Source organism: Neolamprologus brichardi, chromosome 6 (genome assembly GCF_056152115.1).
Source record: "Neolamprologus brichardi isolate AB-2024 chromosome 6, ASM5615211v1, whole genome shotgun sequence".
Classification (NCBI taxonomy): Eukaryota; Metazoa; Chordata; class Actinopteri; order Cichliformes; family Cichlidae; genus Neolamprologus; species Neolamprologus brichardi.
The window spans coordinates 37,596,778-37,618,473 of record NC_142109.1 but is presented as its reverse complement, the minus strand read 5'-3'; the positions used below and the strand labels follow the sequence as shown (position 1 = coordinate 37,618,473).

Sequence of the window (21,696 nt, the reverse complement as noted above, 5' to 3'; positions counted from 1 at the left end):
AGAATAATAAACCTTACTTGGAACCCAAGCTAGTCGAGCCTGGGGAGGGTGTAGTGGGAGAAGCCTCGGGTCTGCTAGGAAACCAACGGCGTGCGAGCAGGCAGGTGAGCGTGGGGCGACTCTAAAGCACAGCATCTACAACCAACAGGTGAGCCAAAGCACCTGCAGACGAACGGCTTCTGTCTGAAATGAGTGAATGCACACTGGGGTGAAATCAAATCAATTTATTTATACAGCACTTTACACAGGATGAAAACCACAAAGTGCTTCACAGTAATATAAAAACAGAAAAACATAAAATAATCTAAATTCAAACATACAGCTGTGAAGAATAGATTCCTTCATATAGATCAGAGTTAAAGAGAATATAGTTTGATTTCTTTCAACATTATAATATTGTGTTAATGGGTGTAAGGATGCAAAATAGAAAATAGGCCTGGGATGGGAACAAACAACTGAGGTGCAGGGCAGGAGGACAATCAACCCCCAGGACATGAAGCAAGAGTTACTGAGGCTGAGGAGCAGACAAAGGGCAAACGGACGCTACCATAAAAGGAGGTGGGGGTCAGAGTGTCAGCACCTTGGCCACTGTACTAGTGTATTTCCATTGTGGGGGTGTTTACTGTAGGGGGAGGAGACCAGAGGTCTGTTGTGTGGAGTTCTTTAGATCAGCCTTCAGCATAGGACTGCAGATCTCCAGATGCATCTGTAATCATGGTAATAAAAGGATTGTGTAAAACATGGAAACATCTCAGCGTGATCTCTACCAGGACCAAAAGAGTCGCAGAGACCGGCGCTGTCTCAACACAGCAGAGATCTAATTAAAAGCCAGTCTCAATAAATGAGTCTTAAGCTCAGATATTGCAGAGATCCCGTCCAGTGTCCAGGCACCTTTAGGTCATTAGTCCTGAAATATTCTCCCATATTCTTCTCAGAAGCTAGAGGAAATAGACTAAAGTTCTTGTGAACATCACACAAGGAAAGAGAGATGTGGACCCCAGCAGCTTGAGAATGAATACTTTTGGATGATCTGATATCGTCATGTTGGTGTTGTTCCCAGATCATCATGAAAATGTTGTTCCAGGTTCAACATTGCAAGTGACCAATCACATTATTGTGACGTTATTCTTTTGCGCACCAACCCATTCGTGCATTTATGAAATTCCAATGTTGCAAGGACAATATCAATTCTTAGCTTTTATTAAAGGGTCAGGGTCAGGGTCCGTTGATCGGCGGACAAAGGCGGTTTCTCGCAGCTTAAGTACAGTTTTTTGTTTTACGCCGGTTTTTCCCGAAGTCGCAAAAGTATGACATCACAACATTCTGATTGGTCACTTGCAATGTTGATCCTGGAACAACCTTTAGTATGATGATCTGGGAACAACACCAACACGAGGATATCAGATCGTGCAATACTTTCAGTCCTGAAGTTTAACTTAAGCCCACACTCTTTTATTTTCTCCTCATGGACCAACCACAGCCTCTCAGTGTTCCTGTTTCTTCCCATCCTTGGTCTCGATCTCCAACTGTTTTCTCTTGAAGTGCATTTCCATTTCTGTCAGTCTCATGGACTGATGAAGCTCTGCTTGCTGCCTTGCTGTCAAGCAACTCTCAAGCTGAATGGAGTCAACGGACAATATTCCCAGGTCACAATGCACAGTAGACATGTTAGTTGTTTGTTTTTACAAACCAATTTCAGTATGTTAGTGCTCTGCAGCAGTCATTGGAAACTCTGCTGTGGGAGTTTCACTAACCTCCTGCACACTGTTACATCGCTAGAACAACCCGATATGAAACTAACCCCTAACCACATGGAAAACATCGCACAGAGCTGAGGTTATGAACCTTACGAGCTGTTCTGAGTTAACTTGCTGAGCGCTGATTCTTAAATATTGCCAGATGGAGAGCAGCTCCAGGAAACCCAGACTGCAGCTCAGGGAGGAATCTCTGGACCTCCTGGACTCAGTGAAGGCAAACAACACAAAGTCAAATTGGAGGTAAAGAGGATGCTACACTCAGAAAAATAAAGGTGCCAACTGGAACCAAATGGGGTTCTTTAGACTGATGCCATAGAAGAACCTTTCAAACAATGGTTCTTTGAAGAACCATTGTTTGAAAGGTTTTTTGAAGAACCATCAAGAAATGGTTCTTTGGGGCACCTTTAATGGTTTTCAAAGAACGGTGGTTCTTTAAAGTGTTCTTAAGACTAAAAGTATGATACAGATTTTAGTCTGAGAGATTTGATGTTCATCGACCTGCTGATGCTCTATACGTGCTGCTCTGTGGTTTTTCACAACATTTTGCAAATAACTATTTAATACAGGAAGTAGGTGAGCTAAAACAAGTCTTTCTTTGTGAGAGGACCATATTAATGAAACAAACCTCAATGACATCATAGAGATCCCTAAAGATGCTCCTGCTGCTTCTCTTCCTCCTCATCCTAAGCTTCCTTCTCCTTGTCCTCGCCTTCTCCCACTCCTCTTCCTCATTTTGTTGGAGCTGTGAACACAATTAATGTGAATCTGGATTAATTTGTGCAAACAAGAAAAATCTACAGCTTTTTGGTCAGAGGTGCTCTTGTGATTTAAGCCGGTAGATTTATGTGTTTATGCTTCAGCTCTGGCTGCTGAGTGATATTTACACCCCGGCTGGATTACAAACTTTAACCACGTGCTGAACTTTGGCCCAGCATTGATACCTCTTGTTAGTATAACGACCTCTTCTTAGCTCGTATGTATGATGGTGGATAAATGTAATATACAAAGAAAAATTAACTATATTACAAAAGAACATCTGTCTTGGAAACATCAAATGACCGGAGCATAACTTGTCAACTAGTCCGAAAATAAGTTATGCAGGAACAGTCAAAGACGCACCTCACGTCACATTTCTATTCATTCAAAACACTTATGCATAGCTGTGTTTTATACAGCTCATACAGAATTCAAAGTGCAGGTTCATGTGAGTATTTAATGTACGGCTCAGAGCTCACGCCACAACAGGCTTCAGGCGCCATTTTAGTGACTTTAACAATATATTCAATTTTAATTTCGGTCTAGCTGACATTACGTAAAATGGTAAATGGCCTGTGTTTGTATAGTGCTTTACACATCCAGTCATCCAGTCATTCACACACTGGTGATGGCAGCTACATCATAACATAGCATACATGTAATTTTAAATGGTTTAAAAGCATGTAGAATAGCATATGTACGCAAGTATATTTCTCCTTTTTTTATCAAGAAGCAAAGACAAAAAGGGGAAAATAAGAAACAGGGCAGAGTTCAGTGGTTGAATCATCCGTCCCCACCAACGCCAAAACCAAATCTACGCCCTTGCTGAAACACTTTGGCATTTGTTTACTCAGATGGGTACACAAGTCTGTTTTATTTCAATGATTCACAAACACACACACACAGACACACACAGCAAATCTGCATTTATTTGTCCCATGCACAAGTGGAAAATCTGCATCGTCATTGCAAAAAAGTGGACAGTGCAAGACAAAAGCAGTTTTTAAATAAAAACTGTACAAAGAGCACGGTATAGAAAGTGCAGTATACAAACAATCTGGAAACAAATATGGACACGTGTATTCAAAAATATTGGTGTGTGTATACACACACACACACACATCTATATCTACATATATATATATATATATATATATATATATATATATATATATATATATATATATATATATATGTAGATATAGATATATGTGTGTGTGTATATGTATATATATCATAATAACCTGACAATACTATAATATTGGCCATATTATATTTACATTACCACAGTGAGATGACTTTAGTCTCATGAACAACATTAGCTAATTGTTATTTACTAGCTAATCTTAAATGACTGTTCAGTACAGAAATGAAGCCCAACAATCATGTTTTACAGTCCTGTGGTCTCAGCCTCAGATACTCAACTAATCAAAGTGATGTCATGACAAAACATTTTTCTCCTTCATTTCTGTCACACAAAGCTGTAACGTGTCGCGGTTAGTATCATGGTTGCTAGGCAACCTGAACAGCGCAACGAAGGGCTAGACCGTCCCATTTCACAAGCCTCTCACTTCCGCACTTCTCGTACTTATAGTACGCACCGTACGTAGTACGCGTAGTGTGCGTACTTCAAGCGTGCAGACCCTGCATTGGGACACAGCCGTTGTCTCTCTGCATGCACTGCGCATGCGCACATCACGAACCCCAAATGTACTTCTTCTTGTTCTTCTTCTTTTTTTTTTTAACCCTTTGTGAATATTTGTTATGGTTCGTTTGGTCAGAAGTCACCGTCACATGAGGGTAGGTCACCGGGCGCACACAGACGCCACGTCCCGCCCTCTCGGTTTCTCTTTTGAGACCTGAGCAGGAACTCGGGACGTCGGTAGGTCACGTTTAGCACCCTCCTCCTTCTCCTCCTGCCCCATTTCCTCCTCTCGGCTGCTGTCGGGTGTGATGGAGTGCCACGAGGCCGTCGTGTCTTACCTGAGCTGGGGTCTGGTGGTGGGTGGGGTTGCTTACCTGCTGCGGCAGATGCAAAAGATGTGCGTAGTGAAGTACGGCCGCTACGCGCCCAGGCAGGCGCGCTGCTGCCCGGCCAGGCTCGGCTGGTTCTTGCAGGAGGTGCCGGCTCTCCTTGTGCCGCTGCTGCTGTTGCTGCTCCCCGGGGAGACCGGGACCGGGAGGAGGCTGCTGATCGGCACCTTCATGCTGCACTACTTCCACAGGTACGGTCTCATGCTCGCGTGCAGCAGAGAAACACTCACGATATAAACTTCTGATTATTCACAGTGTCGAGGCGCTAGTGTCTAAACCGTCATTACAGAAGGACTAATGACTCACTGGGTATCGTGAGTAGAGCCAAGTCAGAGCATCAATGAACAGAGTGTTCCTTTGTTTAACCTTTGGTCACCTCCAAGGCTGGACTGGGACAAAACATCAGGCGTTTTGACTCGAGTCCAGCCCCCCAGGTATTACAGGACAAACCATGAATCCTTTGAATGAAAACAAACACTGCTGTCACAGTGATGCACACTGTCTTGTTGGTATATCAATCTAATAAACGTAAACCTGCACCATCCTCCCTGTGCTGGTATTCTAACAGTACCTGGAAGCAGACTGTTGGTCGTTAACCTCCTGAACACAACACATGGTGAAAACCTGAAATTAAGACAGAGACTAGAGGTGAGACATGATCATTACTGATGACAGATTCAGATATATTTTCATAAACCATTCATTTACCACATCAATAAACAGCACGGCAGCGCAAAATATATTTTCTAACAAACCTTTAAAAAGCTAAAGGAGACAGAAAGACAGGTGAGAAAGAATAAAACTGACTTTTTGATGGCGTTGATGTGGGAAATACTGGCATCATATACAGTACTCAGTTACTTCTGAAGAAATTATGATGGGACCCTAAAAAAATTACTATGTACAATAATGATTTCTATACATTTTACATCAGATGAAAACGTTGTAAGATTCAGATAATTATTTGTTAAAAGCGAGACATTTTAAATGAGAATAAGAAAGAAAAGTATTTCTTTGTGCCCCCCTCTCCCTGTTAATGCCCTACCTGCCCCCCTGGCAACACTTTGCTAGACCCGCCCCTGCACAGTTACCAGCTGTCAGCTACTTAGAAAAGGATCCTGGTGTTATTTGTCTCTCAGAAACAGTTCATAACTTCAACTCATCCATGTCACCTAAAAGGTAAACCTGTTTCTCCATCAGCTGTTCAGCTCTGATGACTCAGTAAGGACATCTCCTGGTTTCATCTTCATGTTTCCCTCTCACCACATATCCAAACCATCATGACCAGCAGCTTTACAGCTGTGGCTCCAGCAAACATCAGCTGATACTAGAAATTAATATTAAATAAATTCTAACAACAGCTGATCAAGCTTAAACGTGCTGCTGTTGTTTAAATGGTTAATGGTAAATGGCCTGTATTTGTATAGCGCTTTTACTAGTCCCGCCTAGGGACCCCAAAGCGCTTTTACACGTCCAGTCATCCACCCATTCACTCTCACATTCACACACTGGTGGAGGCAGCTACAGGTGTAGCCACAGCTGCCCTGGGGCAGACTGACAGAAGCGAGGCTGCCATATCGCGCCATCGGCCCCTCTGGCCAACACCAGTAGGCGGTAGGTGAAGTGTCTTGCCCAAGGACACAACGACCGAGACTGTCCGAGCCGGGGCTCGAACCGGCAACCTTCCGATTACAAGGCGAACTCCCAACTCTTGAGCCACGATCGCCCATTTAGCGCGACATCCGCTGGTTTCCTGTTTCTGGCGCTAGAAAAGCCGATCAGCTGATCATTGATCAGTTTCATGATTGAAGTAGAAACAGGAGAGGGAATTACATTATATGTCATGTGTATTTTTTTTATTATTCATTTTTTTATATATATACATATATTTTTCTATCTATCCATACATACCTTTATACACATACGCACATATACACATTTTCAATAACCCCATTAACACCTCAAAGGATACACAACCTACAGATATATATATACCCACACCAACACACCCGTGCACCCGCACACACATGAAAATATTAGACAAGAACACCCGATCAGATCTCCACCTCCTCCCTATAAAAACCATCTCCTTAAACCGCTGTTTAAACTGTGTCATGCTCGGACATTGCTTCATATGTTTACTTAGTCTGTTGGACAGCTTCACTCCACAGTGAGATGCAGAAACTTTTTAATGTTGTACGGATACGAGGATGTTTTAAATGTAATTCCCCCTCAGATTGTGTCCCCGTTCCCTTTTAGAAAACATTTTTAGAATATTGTCAGGAAGCAGGTTATTTATTGCTTTATATATAATGTGTGCAGTGAGAAAATGAACCAGATCTGTGAATTTTAGAGTTTTTGATGTTAAGAATAGTGGATTTGTATGATCTCTGTAACCAGTTTTATGGATTATCCTTATGGCCCTTTTTGTAATATAAAGATTGATGATAGCGAACATTTGTAAGTATTGCCCCAAACCTCTGCACAGTAATTCAAATGCGGTGCAATCAGGGAACAATAGAGAATGTGTTTTACTCAAGATTGAAACACTTCTTGAAATTTTGTTATGTATATAATTTATATGAGACTTCCAGTTTAATTTATCATCTATAATCACACCAAGAAACTTATGTTCAAGTACGCTTTCAATTTCCACACCATCTATACGAATCTGCACTTGTGCCGATTTTAGAAGCCAAAGGTTGAAATTAGCTGGGAGCAGCTTCACTTAATTACAACAGTGGTTTTGTTAGGAAAACAGTTTCTGTATACCGGATACTAAATTACGTTAATGTGAGCGGCTAACGTATCTAACATAGCTAACTGTTACTGTTAGCACAACATTAACAACAAGCTACAGTGACAAGTAACAAAAACAAAACAGTAAAAAGCTTTAAATGAAAATGTTTTACCTTTTCCAACAGTCCCAGAATCCAGAGCTAAATAATAAAATAATAATAATAATAATGTTAATAAAGAATAAAGTTACGTTGAAACCAAGCACACCATTGTTTTTCTTGTGACATTACCAATAAGTTTGATGTGTCACATGACCCTCTTCCTTTTGAAAAAACAAAAATTGTATCCAAGATGGCCGACTTCTAAATGGCCACCATGGTCACCACCCATCTTGAGGAGTTTGCCCCTCACATATACTAATGTGCCACAAACATGACTTTAATATCACCAACCATTCCCATGTTATTACGCTGTATCCACATAAATGGCCCCCCCTGTACATTAATGAGAAATGACTCGGTCATACGAAGCTCAACGGCTCACGTGTGGCGGTTCTGTGGGCCCGTCTATGAACTCTGACCTTTGTTCTTTGTGTCAGGTGGATTCAGTTCAGCTGATTGGCCGGGCCATCCCTACAGCTTTATTTTGTTTCTCGCTGTGTTTGATCATCGTCTCGTCTCTTCATCATCACATAGATGGCAGCAGAGTTAACGTCTCGAGCTTCCTTCACTTACAGCAGGGGTCCCCAATCCCAGTCCACGAGGGCCGGTGTCCTGCAGGTTTGAGATCTCACCCTGGGTCAGCACACCTGAATCACATGATTAGTTCATTACCAGCATCTGGAGAACTTCAGGACATGTTGATGAGGTCATTTATCCATTTAATTCAGCTGTGATGGATCAAGGACTCATCTAAACCTGCAGGACACCGGCCCTCGAGGCCTGGGATTGGGGACCCCTGACTTACACGAAGCGTGTCGGTGCCGCATGCTCACAAACAGCCCCCGCCATCACGCTCCCACCTCCGCCGCGCCCTTTGACCTCCTAACACGGTGTGATGTGAGTGAAGTTGCCCCCCCCCCACACGTTCTTCAAATCCAACAAAAGTGGTATCAAACGTTTGTGCTGCTTCTGTTTTAACGATATTAATGAAAATGTAAAGGTCAAAAGGTCAACCAGCCCCCCCACATTACCCAGATCAAAGAAAAATGATGTCAAACATTTGTGCTACGTTTGTGCTGCTAACATTTTAAAGATATTAATAAAATAACATCTTGATGCTGAATCATCCAGCTAAGTAAATCTCCAAAGGTTGATTCTGTTCATCTGGACGTTTTCAGTGGGAGAAACGTTTCATCCAGGTGACGTCTTCAGTCTCAGCTGACTGCAGGTTTTATCTTATAAACAGTACATTTGCACAGTGAAGGAAACTAGCACCACTGAATGAACAATGTGCTGGGGGGTTAGTTCCATGATTGTTAGTATGCAAATTCTTATGACCATTGATCAACAACTACTAATCAAAGACACAGATTCTCAAATGGCCATGAGTCTCATTCACAGAAAGTGGGGAATAGCTACAATCACAGCATGTAGGATGGTGACAGATGTACCCTTAGGCCCCTTCTCGATGCAGAGATGGTCAGCATCCTGACAGCCTGATGGATGAAGCTCTCTCTCAGTCTGCGGGTTCTGGCCGGAGGCTCTTCAGTATCCTTCCTGATGGCAGCAAACTGAAGAAGCTGTTGAAGGGATGAGTGGAGTCACCTGTAATGGAGAGGACCTTCTGGATGAGGCAGGCGCAGTAGATCTCCTGGGGAGGCAAGAGAGGTCCCCACAATGCTCTCGGCTGCTCTCACTACCCGTTGTCATTTTTTCCTGCAGCAGTGCAGGAGTCATACCACACAGTGATGCAGCTGGTGAGGGTCCTCTCAATGGTGCCTCTGCAGAAGGTGCTCATAATGGGGGTTGAATCTCTTGCACTTCTCAGTTTGCAGAGGAAGTAGAGTCGATGTTGGTCTTCTCCACATTCAGGGACAGGTTGTTGTAGCTGCACCACTCTGCCAGATGGTTAACTTCACCCCTGTAGTAGATCTCGTCGTGGGTCAGCAGAGTGAAGAGAAGGGGGCTCAACACACATCCTTGGGGAGCCCCCGTATTCAGTGTTCTTGGGCTGGAGGTGTTGCTGTCGACCCGTACTGTCTGCTGAAATCTAGCAGCCGTTACACAGCGAGGTGCTGACCCCAGCAGATCCAGTTTGTGAATGAGTTGCTGGGGAATGATGGTGTTGAAGGCTGAACTGAAGTCTATGAACAGCACTCTAACGTATGAGTCTCTAGTGTCCAGATGTGTGAGGGCTGAGTGAGGGGCAGTTGATTCCATCATCGGTTGAGTGTTTTGACCAGTATGTGAACTCAAATGGATCCAGGTTGGGGGAAAGCGATAATTTGATTTGATGCATGACTAACCGTTCATAGCTCTTCATAATGATGGAGGTGGGTCTGACAGGACGGTGGTCCTTAAAGCAGGAGGTAGATGACTTCTTCAGTACAGTAATGATGGTGGAGGCTTCGATGTGGGAACGACGGCCTGACCCTAGTGATGTGTTAAAGATGTCTGTGAAGACATTTGTGAGTTCAGCATAGTCCGTCAGTGCTCGTCCAAGGATGTTATCAGGACCTGGAGCTTTGAGTGTACTGATTTTGGCAAGGGATCCCCACACACAGTCTGGGGATTGTGTCACCACGGTCTGCAGAGTGGGCTTGTAGTCTGTGATGGTTTGTATTCCTGTATCTCTGCTGTCGCTGATGCCACGTGACAGGTTTGCTGTTCTTAGGCTCACCTCATCCCCGGCTCTGAAGGCTGCATTTTTCAACCTTAGGAGCATTTGAACCTGACCTGTGAGCCATGGTTTCTGATTGGCCCGGACAGTGATAGTCCTGGTCTCTGTGACATCATCGATGCATTTTGGGATGTAGGCAGTGACCGTTTCTGTATATTCCTGAAAGTCTGTGGTGTTGTCGTGTGTGGCAGCCTGTGGTGGGAAAGCAGTCTTGCAGTGCGTCTGAGGACCCTTGTGGCCACACCTGTACCTGCTTACAAACTGGTTTGGTGACTTTGACCAGGGGCCTGTGGGAACCCATGGCACACCTAGGTTTCCACCTGTACTGACCCTTATGCAAAATAGGTGGAATAAGGACACAGTTCCAAAAGCAAACACAGTTGATCAGTGCTGAGCGCGGTCCTGTTGCTGAGGTTGGGGTGATCCTGTCATCTCTTATGAACGACCTCCAACGCTTCCGTGACTGGGATGTAACATCTCTCTCTCACTGTACATGTACTGTTTATAAAATTAGGGAAACATAACCTGCACAAACAAAATAATTTGCAGGACAAATGTTTGATATCAATTTTGTTTGATTTGAAGAAGGTAGGGGGGCCAACTTCACTCTCATGTGTTTATAAGGTTGAAACCTGCAGTCAGCTGAGACTGAAGACGTCACCTGGATGATGATGAAACGTTTCTCCCACTGAAAACATCCAGATGAACAGAACCAACCTTTGGGATTTACTTAGCTGGATGATTCAGCATCAAGATGTTATTTTATTAATATCTTTAAAATGTTAGCAGCACAAACGTAGCACAAATGTTTAACATCAATTTTGTTTGATTTGGGTAATGTAGGGGGGGCTGGTTGACCTTTTGACCTTTACATTTTCATTAATATCCTTAAAACAGAAGCAGCACAAACGTTTGTTCAGTGTCGGTGTCATGTGATCAGTCTGTCTCTCACAGGCTCATCTAAAAGCAAAGTCTGTCTTCAGTGATGGAGTCGTGGAGGTGAGCGTGCATACAGCCGAGTGCATTACTTCAGACAGTCGCACCTGCTGGTCCAGGTGTTTCTGTCCTCCTCTGTATGTGACGAGCACCTGATGGTCTGCGATGATGAACTGTGGCCCGACACGCTCACTGTTTGAAACAAGATGGTTTGACGATCTGGAGAGAGCTCGTGGTTTCACCCTGTGGGACACACGGCGATGACACACCTTTCAGTTGGGTCTGAACCAGCTGATATGAATCTGAGCCGCAGGACTGATTTCTAATCGCTGAGAGATTCCTCGCTGTGCCTCCTAAATGGTCCAGCGGAGGAGTGGTTCACATCTGTGCAGATGTTTGCAGCGTCGAGTGGATCAATAAATGATGAAATGAGAGGAACATGATGGAAAACGTTGGTCTGTGAGTCACAGTGGATGCTGTGTGCTGGTCCTCTCACAGCTGCTGCAGGTCTGAGGATTAATGCTGATTTGTGAAGCTCCTCAGGTTTAAACGGTGTGACATCACGGCGTGATGGGTGTCGTTTTGCCTGAAGCTGCAGCTTCCACCTGCGAGCCTCACTGAGGTGGGGAACGCACCTGCGCATACCTGAGCAACACGTTCTCACTCCCACAGCGTAACATTTTACGCTAGGTGACAAATCGTCAACATATTACGTTTTCGGCTACCCACCACGTTCCTAAATGACGACCTCGGAAAAATGAGGAAATATGAGAACCGTATGGACTCAATCTACACATGTTCGCTCTTTTTCTTCAAATCACTTAGAAACACGCTATTTAACATCATTACAGTCCTGGTTAAGCTCAGGAAAAAGGTCATGGTTAGGGCTAGGGATAAGGTTAGGTTTAGGGCTGGAACGTCTATTCCCGCGGGAGCGTCATTGCACTGGATTGCCGCCATAACCCGCCGCGTACCATAAGAACGCCGAAGGTCTCCTTGCGCGGTCCTCAGGAATGCCGCGGGACGTGACAAAACGTCGGCATGTTACGCCTCGGGAGTGAGAACGGGCTGACCTGAGACCTCCTGCTGCGCCCGACTTCAGGTCTTCTGGGAATCCATCCTACTCGTTGTCTCTCTGCATGCGCTGCGCATGCGCACATCACGAACCCCAAATGTACTTCTTCTTCTTCTTCTTCTTCTTCTTCTTCTTCTTCTTCTTTTTTTTTTTTTAACCCTTTGTGAATATTTGTTATGGTTCGTTTGGTCAGAAGTCACCGTCACATGAGGGTAGGTCACCGGGCGCACACAGACGCCACGTCCCGCCCTCTCGGTTTCTCTTTTGAGACCTGAGCAGGAACTCGGGACGTCGGTAGGTCACGTTTAGCACCCTCCTCCTTCTCCTCCTGCCCCATTTCCTCCTCTCGGCTGCTGTCGGGTGTGATGGAGTGCCGCGAGGCTGTCGTGTCTTACCTGAGCTGGGGTCTGGTGGTGGGTGGGGGTGCTTACCTGCTGCAGCAGATGCAAAACTGCGCAAGGTACGGCCGCTACGCGCCCAGGCAGGCGCGCTGCTGCCCGGCCAGGCTCGGCTGGTTCTTGCAGGAGGTGCCGGCTCTCCTTGTGCCGCTGCTGCTGTTGCTGCTCCCCGGGGAGACCGGGACCGGGAGGAGGCTGCTGATCGGCACCTTCATGCTGCACTACTTCCACAGGTACGGTCTCATGCTCGCGTGCAGCAGAGAAACACTCACGATATAAACTTCTGATTATTCACAGTGTCGAGGCGCTAGTGTCTAAACCAGGGGTGTCAAACGTACGGCCCGCGGGCCGGATTAGGCCCGCAAACGGGTTTAATCTGGCCCGTGAGATGATTTTGTAAAGTAAATGAGCTGCAATTTTTCAATAAAGAAACTGCTGTTCCAATTGTGTCTATTGGATGGCGCATTAGCAATTGTGAGCTACTTTGTTTTGCCCGTGAAATTTAAACCTGATGTACTTTGGCACCCTCATTGCCCCAACATGTCTCTGTCAAAAAAGAGAAACGTGGATGCAGAGTGTTCCAAGAAAAACGGTCATCCTCCTGTTTATTCACGGAAGTGAATGGGAAAGCTGTTTGGTGTGTTCCCAGCTTGTTGCAGTGCTGAAAGTATATAACCTCCGTCACCACTATGTGAGTCTTCATGCCGACAAATATGACAACTTTCAAGGACAGCGGAGAAGAGAGAAGGTGAATGAACTGTTGGCGTGTCTGAAGAAACAGCAGTCTGTGTTTACAGCCCAGACATCAGTGATGCTGCAGTGAAAGCTAGCTTCCTCAATGCTAACGAAATTGCACTAGCTTCAAAACCATTTAGTGAAGGTGAATTTATAAAAACATGTATGATGAAGGCATCGGAGATAGTGTGCCCTGAAAAGCGCCAGGCCTTTGCAAATATCAGCCTGACAAGAAACACAGTTGCCGACAGGATTTCTGATCTTTCAGCGGATTTGAACAGCCAGTTGAAGCAAAAAGTAAATTTATTGTGTTTTCAGTTGCAATTGATGAAGGCACGGACATTACAGATGTTGCACAACTGGCAATTTTCATCCGCGGAGTTGATGACACATTGACCGTCACCGAGGAGTTCGTGGAGTTGGTACCGATGACAGATATAACGACCGCACTCGTCAGCGCGCTGGACAGGGTCGGAGTGGACTGGTCCCGCGCTGTCAGCCTGGCTACAGATGGTGCGCCCTCAATGATCGGGAAGAAAGCAGGCGTTGTAAAAAAGTTCAGAGATAAAGTGCAATCTGCAAATGCAGGACGTGATTTTTGGACTTTTCACTGTATTTTGCACCAGGAGGCTTTGTGTTGCAAGTCACTGAAAATGGATAACGTCATGAAGGTGGTCATCCAAACTGTTAATTTCATCCGATCCAGAAGCCTCAATCACCGTCAGTTTGACAGTCTTCTCAGAGAGAAAGACCACATCTATGGCCTGCCATACCACACTGAGGTGAGATGGTTGAGCCGAGGTGCTGTGCTGAGGCGTTTCTTTGATTTACGAGAAGAAATTGAACAGTTTATGGAAGAAAAGGGCAAACCAGTGTTAGAATGGATGCAGGACCTTGCATTAGGGCTGGGCAATATGACCCAAAATTCATATCTCGATATATTTTACCTGGACGGCGATATAAGATATATATCTCAATATTTTTTTTTTAAGCCATAAAGTAAGAACAAAAAGAGAGTTCTTAGTCAAAGCTGTGTCCCAGATCTCACACAGGCACTTTTATTAACATAGAGCATAGATGTACATAAAATTTACTCCAAAATAAATTATGAGCATTTATTAAATAATAATGCTCCATAAATAAAAGAAAACTATGTTGTTTTTGTGCATAACAAAAAGCTCACAACTGTGCAGTCAAAATGTAAACTAAAAGACGCAGAGCATAGTAACAAAGACAGATTTCACAGCTGCTCTGTTCCCAACTTCTACTGTGTGACTGACAGTCTGGAGTTTGAAATCCTCTTCGTAACCACGACTCTTAACAGGTGCCATTTATGGTCCTTATACACAGTAGGGTAATATTACGTTGAAGCACAGTGCGTATCACTCCGCGAGGCTCCTCAGTAGCCGTAATGCTCCAACAATCCATCAACCGGTGCAGCACCGTAGCTTAGCAAAGTCGTACTAAAACATTTTTTGACAGATTGCTGAGCGCTGTGTTCCACATAAAATCGGTTCGCGGCCATCAAGCACAACCAGAATTCATACATAAGGTGCGCTGTCAACTTTTGAGAAAATGAAAGGATTTTAGGCTGTGGAGCGCCTCTGGGCTGCATGGCGTTAGCGTGGTTAGCTCGTTAGCGTGGTTAGCTCGCTAACACGTTGACGGCGTCCAGCCCCATGCACAGGGCGATGCGCAGTAACTCGTTAACGGAGATTTGCCGTGTCCATCTTGTCGCTTCCTGCAGGTGAAGCGATGGGGGAGGAGGGGGAGTTCAGTGAAGGAGGGGCGAGGCCGAGTAAGACCTAACTTCCGGTTGCGCCGTAAGATGGCTGCACCGACGAGAGCTCCCAGTCATCTCAGCAAAAATGTTATTATTTATTTTGTTCTGCTTTCAATTTCTGTGCGCACAGCGCGATCATACACTCGGTATGACAGACAAACGCTTTTGGAGCTACGTTCGTCAGCCAGTTCGGACTTTACAGCGGGTTTCCACTCCGTGGACGCTCTGCTGCCTGGGATCCTTTGTTTACTCGCGCGACGTCGAGGGAAAACAAAGAGGGGGAAACGCGCCGGAGTTTTGTGCCGAACGCGACAGAGAAACAGCAAGCCACCTCTCCCCAGCATCCTGCTCGCGAATCTCCAGTCTCTGGACAACAAACTTGACGAGCTGCGTGCACGGATTAAACACCAACAAAACATCAGGAACTGCTGCGTTCTGGCCTTCACAGAGACATGGCTGGAGCCCAGCGTCCCCGACTGCGCCATCACGCCGGATGGATTCACTGTTTACCAGGGAGACCGAACGAAGGACTCAGGCAAGAAAAGGGGAGGAGGGGTGTGCTTTATGGTTAACTCCTTGTGGGCTAGAGATGTGTGTATCTTAAAAACTTACTGCTCTCAGAGCCTCGAACTACTGACCATTAAAGTCAGGCCTTTTTACCTCCCGAGGGAGTTCAGCTCAGTTCTCCTCTCAGCTGTTTACATTCCTCCACACGCTGATAAAACTACGGCTATGGACGAACTGTATGACATCATTACTGGACTTGAGAACAATAATCCAGAAGCTGCCTTTATTGTGCTGGGAGACTTCAACAGAGCCAACATGAAGAAGGTTCTCCCCAAATACTATCAGCACATCTCCTTCCCCACAAGAGGTGATCAAACACTGGACCACTGTTACACTCCATTCAAAGAGTGCTACAAACCCCTCCCCCACCCAGCTTTTGGTAAGGCAGACCATTGTTCCTGCTGCTGCCTGCATACAGACAAAGACTGAAACAGGAAAAACCAGCTTCCAGGGTTATTTACAAATGGGACAGTGAGGCTGAGGAGGACCTGCAGGACTGCTTTGAGACAACTGACTGGCAGATATTTGTGGATGCAGCTGATGGCAACATCAATGAACTCACAGACTCTGTCATTGGATATATTGGAAAGTGTATGGATGATACCATCACAAAAACCACTGTCCGCATATATCCAAATCAGAAACCCTGGGTAAATAAAGACGTTCGCGCCAAGCTAAAAGTGCGGACCTCTGCCTTTAACTCCGGGGATGCTGATGCTTATAAAGCAGCCAGGTATGACCTCCGAAAGTCCATAAAAAAGGCCAGAAAGGACTACAGGGACCAAATGGAGTCCAGCTACCACAGCTTTGACACCAGGCGACTGTGGGATGGACTGACAGCATCACTGACTACAAGAAGGTCAACACAGTCAGTGTTCAGCCCACTGCATCTCTCGCAGACGAGCTCAACAACTTCTATGCTCGTTTTGATGCAGACAACAGAGAGCAGATCCTCGACCCTCAGGAGGACAGTGAGGCTGCAACTTTAACTCTGGAAACAGAAGCTGTGAGATGGTCTTTTAAAAAGGTAAATCCTCACAAAGCTTCTCAGAGTGTGTGCAGACGAGCTGGCAGAGGTGTTCACCAACATCTTCAACCTCTCCCTGAGGCAGTCAGTGGTCCCCACGTCCCTCAAAGCATCCACCATCATTCCCGTTCCCAAAAAATCAGTGGTCTCCTGTCTGAATGACTACCGTCCTGTTGCACTGACATCCGTCATCATGAAGTGCCTGGAGCGGCTGGTCAAAGGTCACATCTGCTCCTCCCTCCCTGACACACTGGACCCTCTTCAGTTTGCCTATCGGACAAACAGAGCCACAGAGGATGCCATCGCCCTGGCAACGCACACCACCCTCACTCACCTGGAAAAAGGGAATACATATGCAAGGATGCTCTTCATCGACTACAGCTCTGCATTTAACACCATCATCCCCTCGAAACCACGAAGCTCGTCGACCTCGGGCTGGAAACACCAACCTGCAGATGGATTCTAAACTTCCTCACAAACAGGCCCCAGGTGGTGAGAGTTGGTAAGCACACCTCCTCATCACTCGTCCCAAACACAGGTACGCCACAGGGATGTGTGCTCAGCCCCCTCCTATATTCCCTGTTCACACACGACTGTGTTGCTAAACACGAGTCCAACACCATCATCAAGTTTGCTGATGACACAACCATCATAGGCCTCATCACAGGCAATGATGAGACGGCCTATAGAGAGGAGGTGATGGAGCTGTACGAGTGGTGCCTGGAAAATAACCTGACTCTCAACATCAGCAAAACTAGAGAGATGATAGTGGACTACCGGAAACGACCAGTCAGGGAACACCAGCCCATCCACATCAACGGTGTCAAGGTCGAAAGGGTCAGCAGCTTCAAGTTCCTTGGAGTCAACATCACCGAGGACTTCTCCTGGACCCTTCACACAGACACTGCTATCAGGAAAGCTCGCCAGCGGCTTTACTTCCTGAGGAGGCTGAGGAAGTTTAGCATGAACGCCAACATCACCTCAAACTTTTACAGGTGTGCAATTGAGAGCTTGCTGACGAGCTGCATCACAGTTTGGTACGAAGCTGCTCTGCCAGCAGCCGTAAATCACTACAGAGGGTGGTGAAGGCAGCAGAGCACATCACTGGCATGAGGCTTCCTACCATTCAGGACATTTATCTCCAGCGATGCCTCCGTAAAGCTCACAGCATCATCAAGGACCACAGCAGCACATCAGCTCCTTGTTACCATCTGGCAGACGTTACAGGAGTCTGTCTGCTCGACTACAAGACTTAAAAACAGTTTCTACCACCAACCATACGACACCTCAACCACAACACTTAAACACACACAACACAGCACTCAGAAGCTGCAGCTTCACAAGTGTTTAATCTGCACTGGTCATTTCACTTTATTGTCATTGATATTTATATTTAAAAGTGCAATACTGTAATTTTCTGCTGCTCATTCCTGTGCAATATCCCATCTGCCCTCCCGTCATATTTCTTTTCAAGATTTTCTTATTTAATCACTAGTGTACATATATTTATATTTATAGATGCATATATATTTAGTCATCTTTTCTCTTTTACCATGTCTCTCTAATATTTAGCTCCTTACTATTTTTATATTTTTATATTTTATTTTATTATATTTTCTCCTACTGTATCATGCTGCTGAGTGACTGCTGCTCGTAAAACACATTTCATTGCAATGTTGACCCTGTGCTAACGTGCATATGACAAATAAAACTGAAAACTGAGTAATGTTGCGTAAAGACAAAAGTGGACGAAAGAGGGGCAAACTTACGGCTCCACAAGTATAGTTATAACATAACATAGACTATATCGATATAAAGGATATTGTCACATCTTATATCTCGTATAAAAATATATCGATATTTTTTAAAAACTCGATATATCGCCCAGCTCTACCTTGCATTTATGGTGGATGTTACAGAGCACCTGAATAACTTGAACAAACAGCTGCAAGGACGCAACAAAGTTGTCACGCAGTATTATGACAGCATACGTTCTTTCAAGCTGAAGCTGTTATTGTGGGAGACGCAGCTCGCTGGTGGTGATGCAGCTCACTTCCAAAGTGTGGCAGATATGAAGGCAAGGCAAGTTTATTTGTACAGCACAATTCAACAACAAGGTGATTTAAAGTGCTTTACAGAGACATTAGAAACAAAAACAAATAAAAAGCATGATTTAAAATTGATTAAAGCAAGCAAACAAACTAACTAATTAACAAACAAACAAACAAACAAAACAGATAAAATCAGTAGTTAAAATGTAAGTTTTGAAATTTAAGCTTAAGTGCAGATTTGGTGCTTTATTCAAATGCAGCTGAGAACAGGTGAGTCTTCAACCTGGATTTAAATAAACTGAGTGTTTCAGCTGATCTGAGGCTTTCTGGGAGTTTGTTCCAGATATAAGGAGCATAAAAGCTGAATGCGGCTTCTCTGTGTCTGGTTCTGACTCTGGGAACTGATAAAAGACTGGATCCAGATGACCTGAGGGATCTGGAAGGTTCATACTGGGTCAGGAGGTCACTGATGTATTTTGGTCCTAAACCATTCAGAGCTTTATAGACCAGCATCAGAACTTTAAAGTCTATCCTCTGACGGACAGGCAGCCAGTGTAAAGACCTCAGAGCTGGACTGATGTGGTCCACTTGTTTGGTCTTAGTGAGGACTCGAGCAGCAGAGCTCTGAATGAGCTGTAGTTGTCTGACTGATTTTTTTAGGTAGACCTGTAAAGATGCTGTTACAGTAATCAAGCCTACTAAAGATGAATGCATGGACTAGTTTTTCCAGGTCCTGTTGAGACAGCAGATCTTTTATCCTTGAAATATTCTTGAGGTGATAGTAAGCTGACTTTGTTATTGTCTTAATGTGTTTTTCTAAGTTTAGGTCTGCATCCATCACTACACTCACATTTCTCTCCTGGTTTGTGGTTTTTAGGTGTATAGACTGAAGTTCTCTGGTGACCTGTGATCGTTTTTCTTTGGCTCCAAAGACTATTACCTCAGTTTTGTTTTTATTTAGCTGGAGAAAATTGTGGCACAACCAGTCATTAATTTCCTCAATGCATTTACCAAGAGCCTGTACAGGCTATATATCTATATCTATATAGATATAGATATAGATATAGATATAGATATATAGATATATAGATATATCATAATAATCTGACAATAACTATAATATTGGCCATATTATATTTACATTACCACAGTGAGATGATTTTAGTCTCATGAACAACATTAGCTAATTGTTATTTACTAGCTAATCTTAAATAACTGTTCAGTACAGAAATGAAGCCCAACAATCATGTTTTACAGTCCTGTGGTCTCAGCCTCAGATACTCAACTAATCAAAGTGATGTCATGACAAAAATGATTGACCAACAAAACATTTTTCTCCTTCATTTCTGTCAAACAAAGCTGTATGAAACGTTTCTCGCGGTTAGTATCATGGTTGCTAGGCAACCTGAACAGCGCGACGAAGGCTAGACCGTCCCATTTCACAAGCCTCTCACTTCCTCACTTCTCGTACTTATAGTACGCACCGTACGTAGTACGCGTAGTGCGCGTACTTCAAGTGTGCGGTCTCTTAATTGGGACACAGCTCACATGTGATACTTGTCTGCTCAGATGTGAAGTTACCTATTGATACAAAGTATTTCCTGTTTTCTAAGTATGTTTTGAACCAGTTTAGTACAGTTCCTGAAAGACCTGCCCAGTTCTCCAGTCGTTTGAGTAATATGTTGTGGTCAACTGTATCAAATGCTACACTGAGATCCAGTAAAACTAAGACTGACATTTTTCCACTGTCTGTATTCAGAGATGTGTCATTAAACACTTTGGTCAGAGCGGTTTCAGTGCTGTGGTTCTGTCTAAAACCTGACTGGAAGGCATCATAGCAGTTATTCTGTTTAAGGAGTAATTGAGCTGTTGAGAAACTGATTTTTCAATGATCTTACTTAAAAATGGGTGATTTGAGATCGGCCTGTAGTTCTTCATTTGTATCTTGTCAAGATTGTCCTTTTTCAGTATAGGTTTGATTACAGCAGTTTTTAGTGGTTCTGGAAACACACCTGATAATAAAGAAAAGCTGACGATCTGTAACAGGTCTGACTCTAAAGTCTGTGAGACCTTTTTGAAAAACCTTGTTGGCAGGACATCTAAACAGCAAGAGGAGGAGCTCAGCTGACCTATGATGTCCTCCAGGTCTTTGCTGTTAATCGGGTGAAACTGTTTGATGTTTAAACAGTTTGTCGGTGGACACAGTACATATCCTGGATCTGCTGTTGATATACCAATTGCTTGTCTAATCTTTTGGATTTTTTCTGTGAAGAATTTGGCGAAGTCATTGCAGGCCATGGTCGAAGTTCAGCTGCCACTGACACAGGAGGGTTTGTTAGCCTGTCAACTGTAGAAAATAAGACCCGAGCGTTATGGCTGTTTTTGGTGATGATGTCAGAGAAGTAGGACCTCCTTGCACTCCTCAGTTGTAAATTATAATTGTGACGTTTCTCTTTATAGATGTCATAATGAACCTGGAGGTTTGTTTTTCTCCATCTGCGCTCAGCTTTCCTACACTCTCTTTTTTCATTTTTCACCAGTGTGGAGTTTCTCCATGGAGACTTTTTCCTTCCAGAGATAACCTTCACCTTAATGGGAGCAATTGTATCCTTTACATTTAACATGTTGGCATTGAAGCTATTGACGAGCTTGAAGCGGTTCAAAGATAAAATAACGGGACTGTTACTAGAGTTTGAGCAACGATTTCAGATTTTTGGTGAACTGGAGAAAGACTTCAGAGTTTTTTGCTCGCCGTTCACCGTGAATCCCTTTGACCTGCCCGTCAGGATCCAACTTGAAATAATAGACTTGCAGTGTGACTCGGATTTGAAGGGCAAATCTGCCGCAGCTGGCTTGAACACGTTCTATCAGAATCTCTTGCCAGGTTTCCCCAACTTGACAGCCCTCGCTGCAAACTGCTGTGCATGTTCGGAACCACGTATCTTTGTGAGCAAGGTTTCTCTGTAATGAGCATAAATAAAACAAAACTGCGCTCAA

The 21,696-nt window shown here is 44.4% G+C and overlaps 1 protein-coding gene, 1 long non-coding RNA gene and 1 pseudogene across 4 annotated transcripts in view; 2 read left to right on the top strand and 1 right to left on the bottom strand.

Moving 5' to 3' along the window:
• On the bottom strand, positions 1-12,944 carry LOC148102669 (uncharacterized). 2 transcript variants are annotated; one of them, XR_015719147.1, is made up of 3 exons: positions 12,570-12,944; positions 2,383-2,499; positions 1-706 (listed from the first exon to the last, which is right to left on the bottom strand). It is a non-coding gene; the product is annotated as an uncharacterized LOC148102669 (long non-coding RNA). The 2 variants fall into 2 exon arrangements; XR_015719146.1 differs by lacking the exon at positions 12,570-12,944 and adding an exon at positions 4,533-5,050.
• LOC102787127 (3-oxo-5-alpha-steroid 4-dehydrogenase 2-like) overlaps positions 12,304-21,696 on the top strand; it is a 30,454-nt gene continuing 21,061 nt past the window's right edge. Inside the window, exon 1 of the mRNA XM_006806596.3 lies at positions 12,304-12,769. Coding sequence (XP_006806659.2) covers positions 12,504-12,769 — 266 coding nt within the window. The 5' untranslated portion in view covers positions 12,304-12,503. The remainder of the gene's footprint in view (positions 12,770-21,696) is intronic.
• On the top strand, positions 13,055-18,857 carry LOC148102668 (general transcription factor II-I repeat domain-containing protein 2 pseudogene; annotated as a pseudogene). The gene is made up of 2 exons (XR_015719156.1): positions 13,055-14,164; positions 18,543-18,857. The product of XR_015719156.1 is annotated as a general transcription factor II-I repeat domain-containing protein 2 pseudogene (transcript).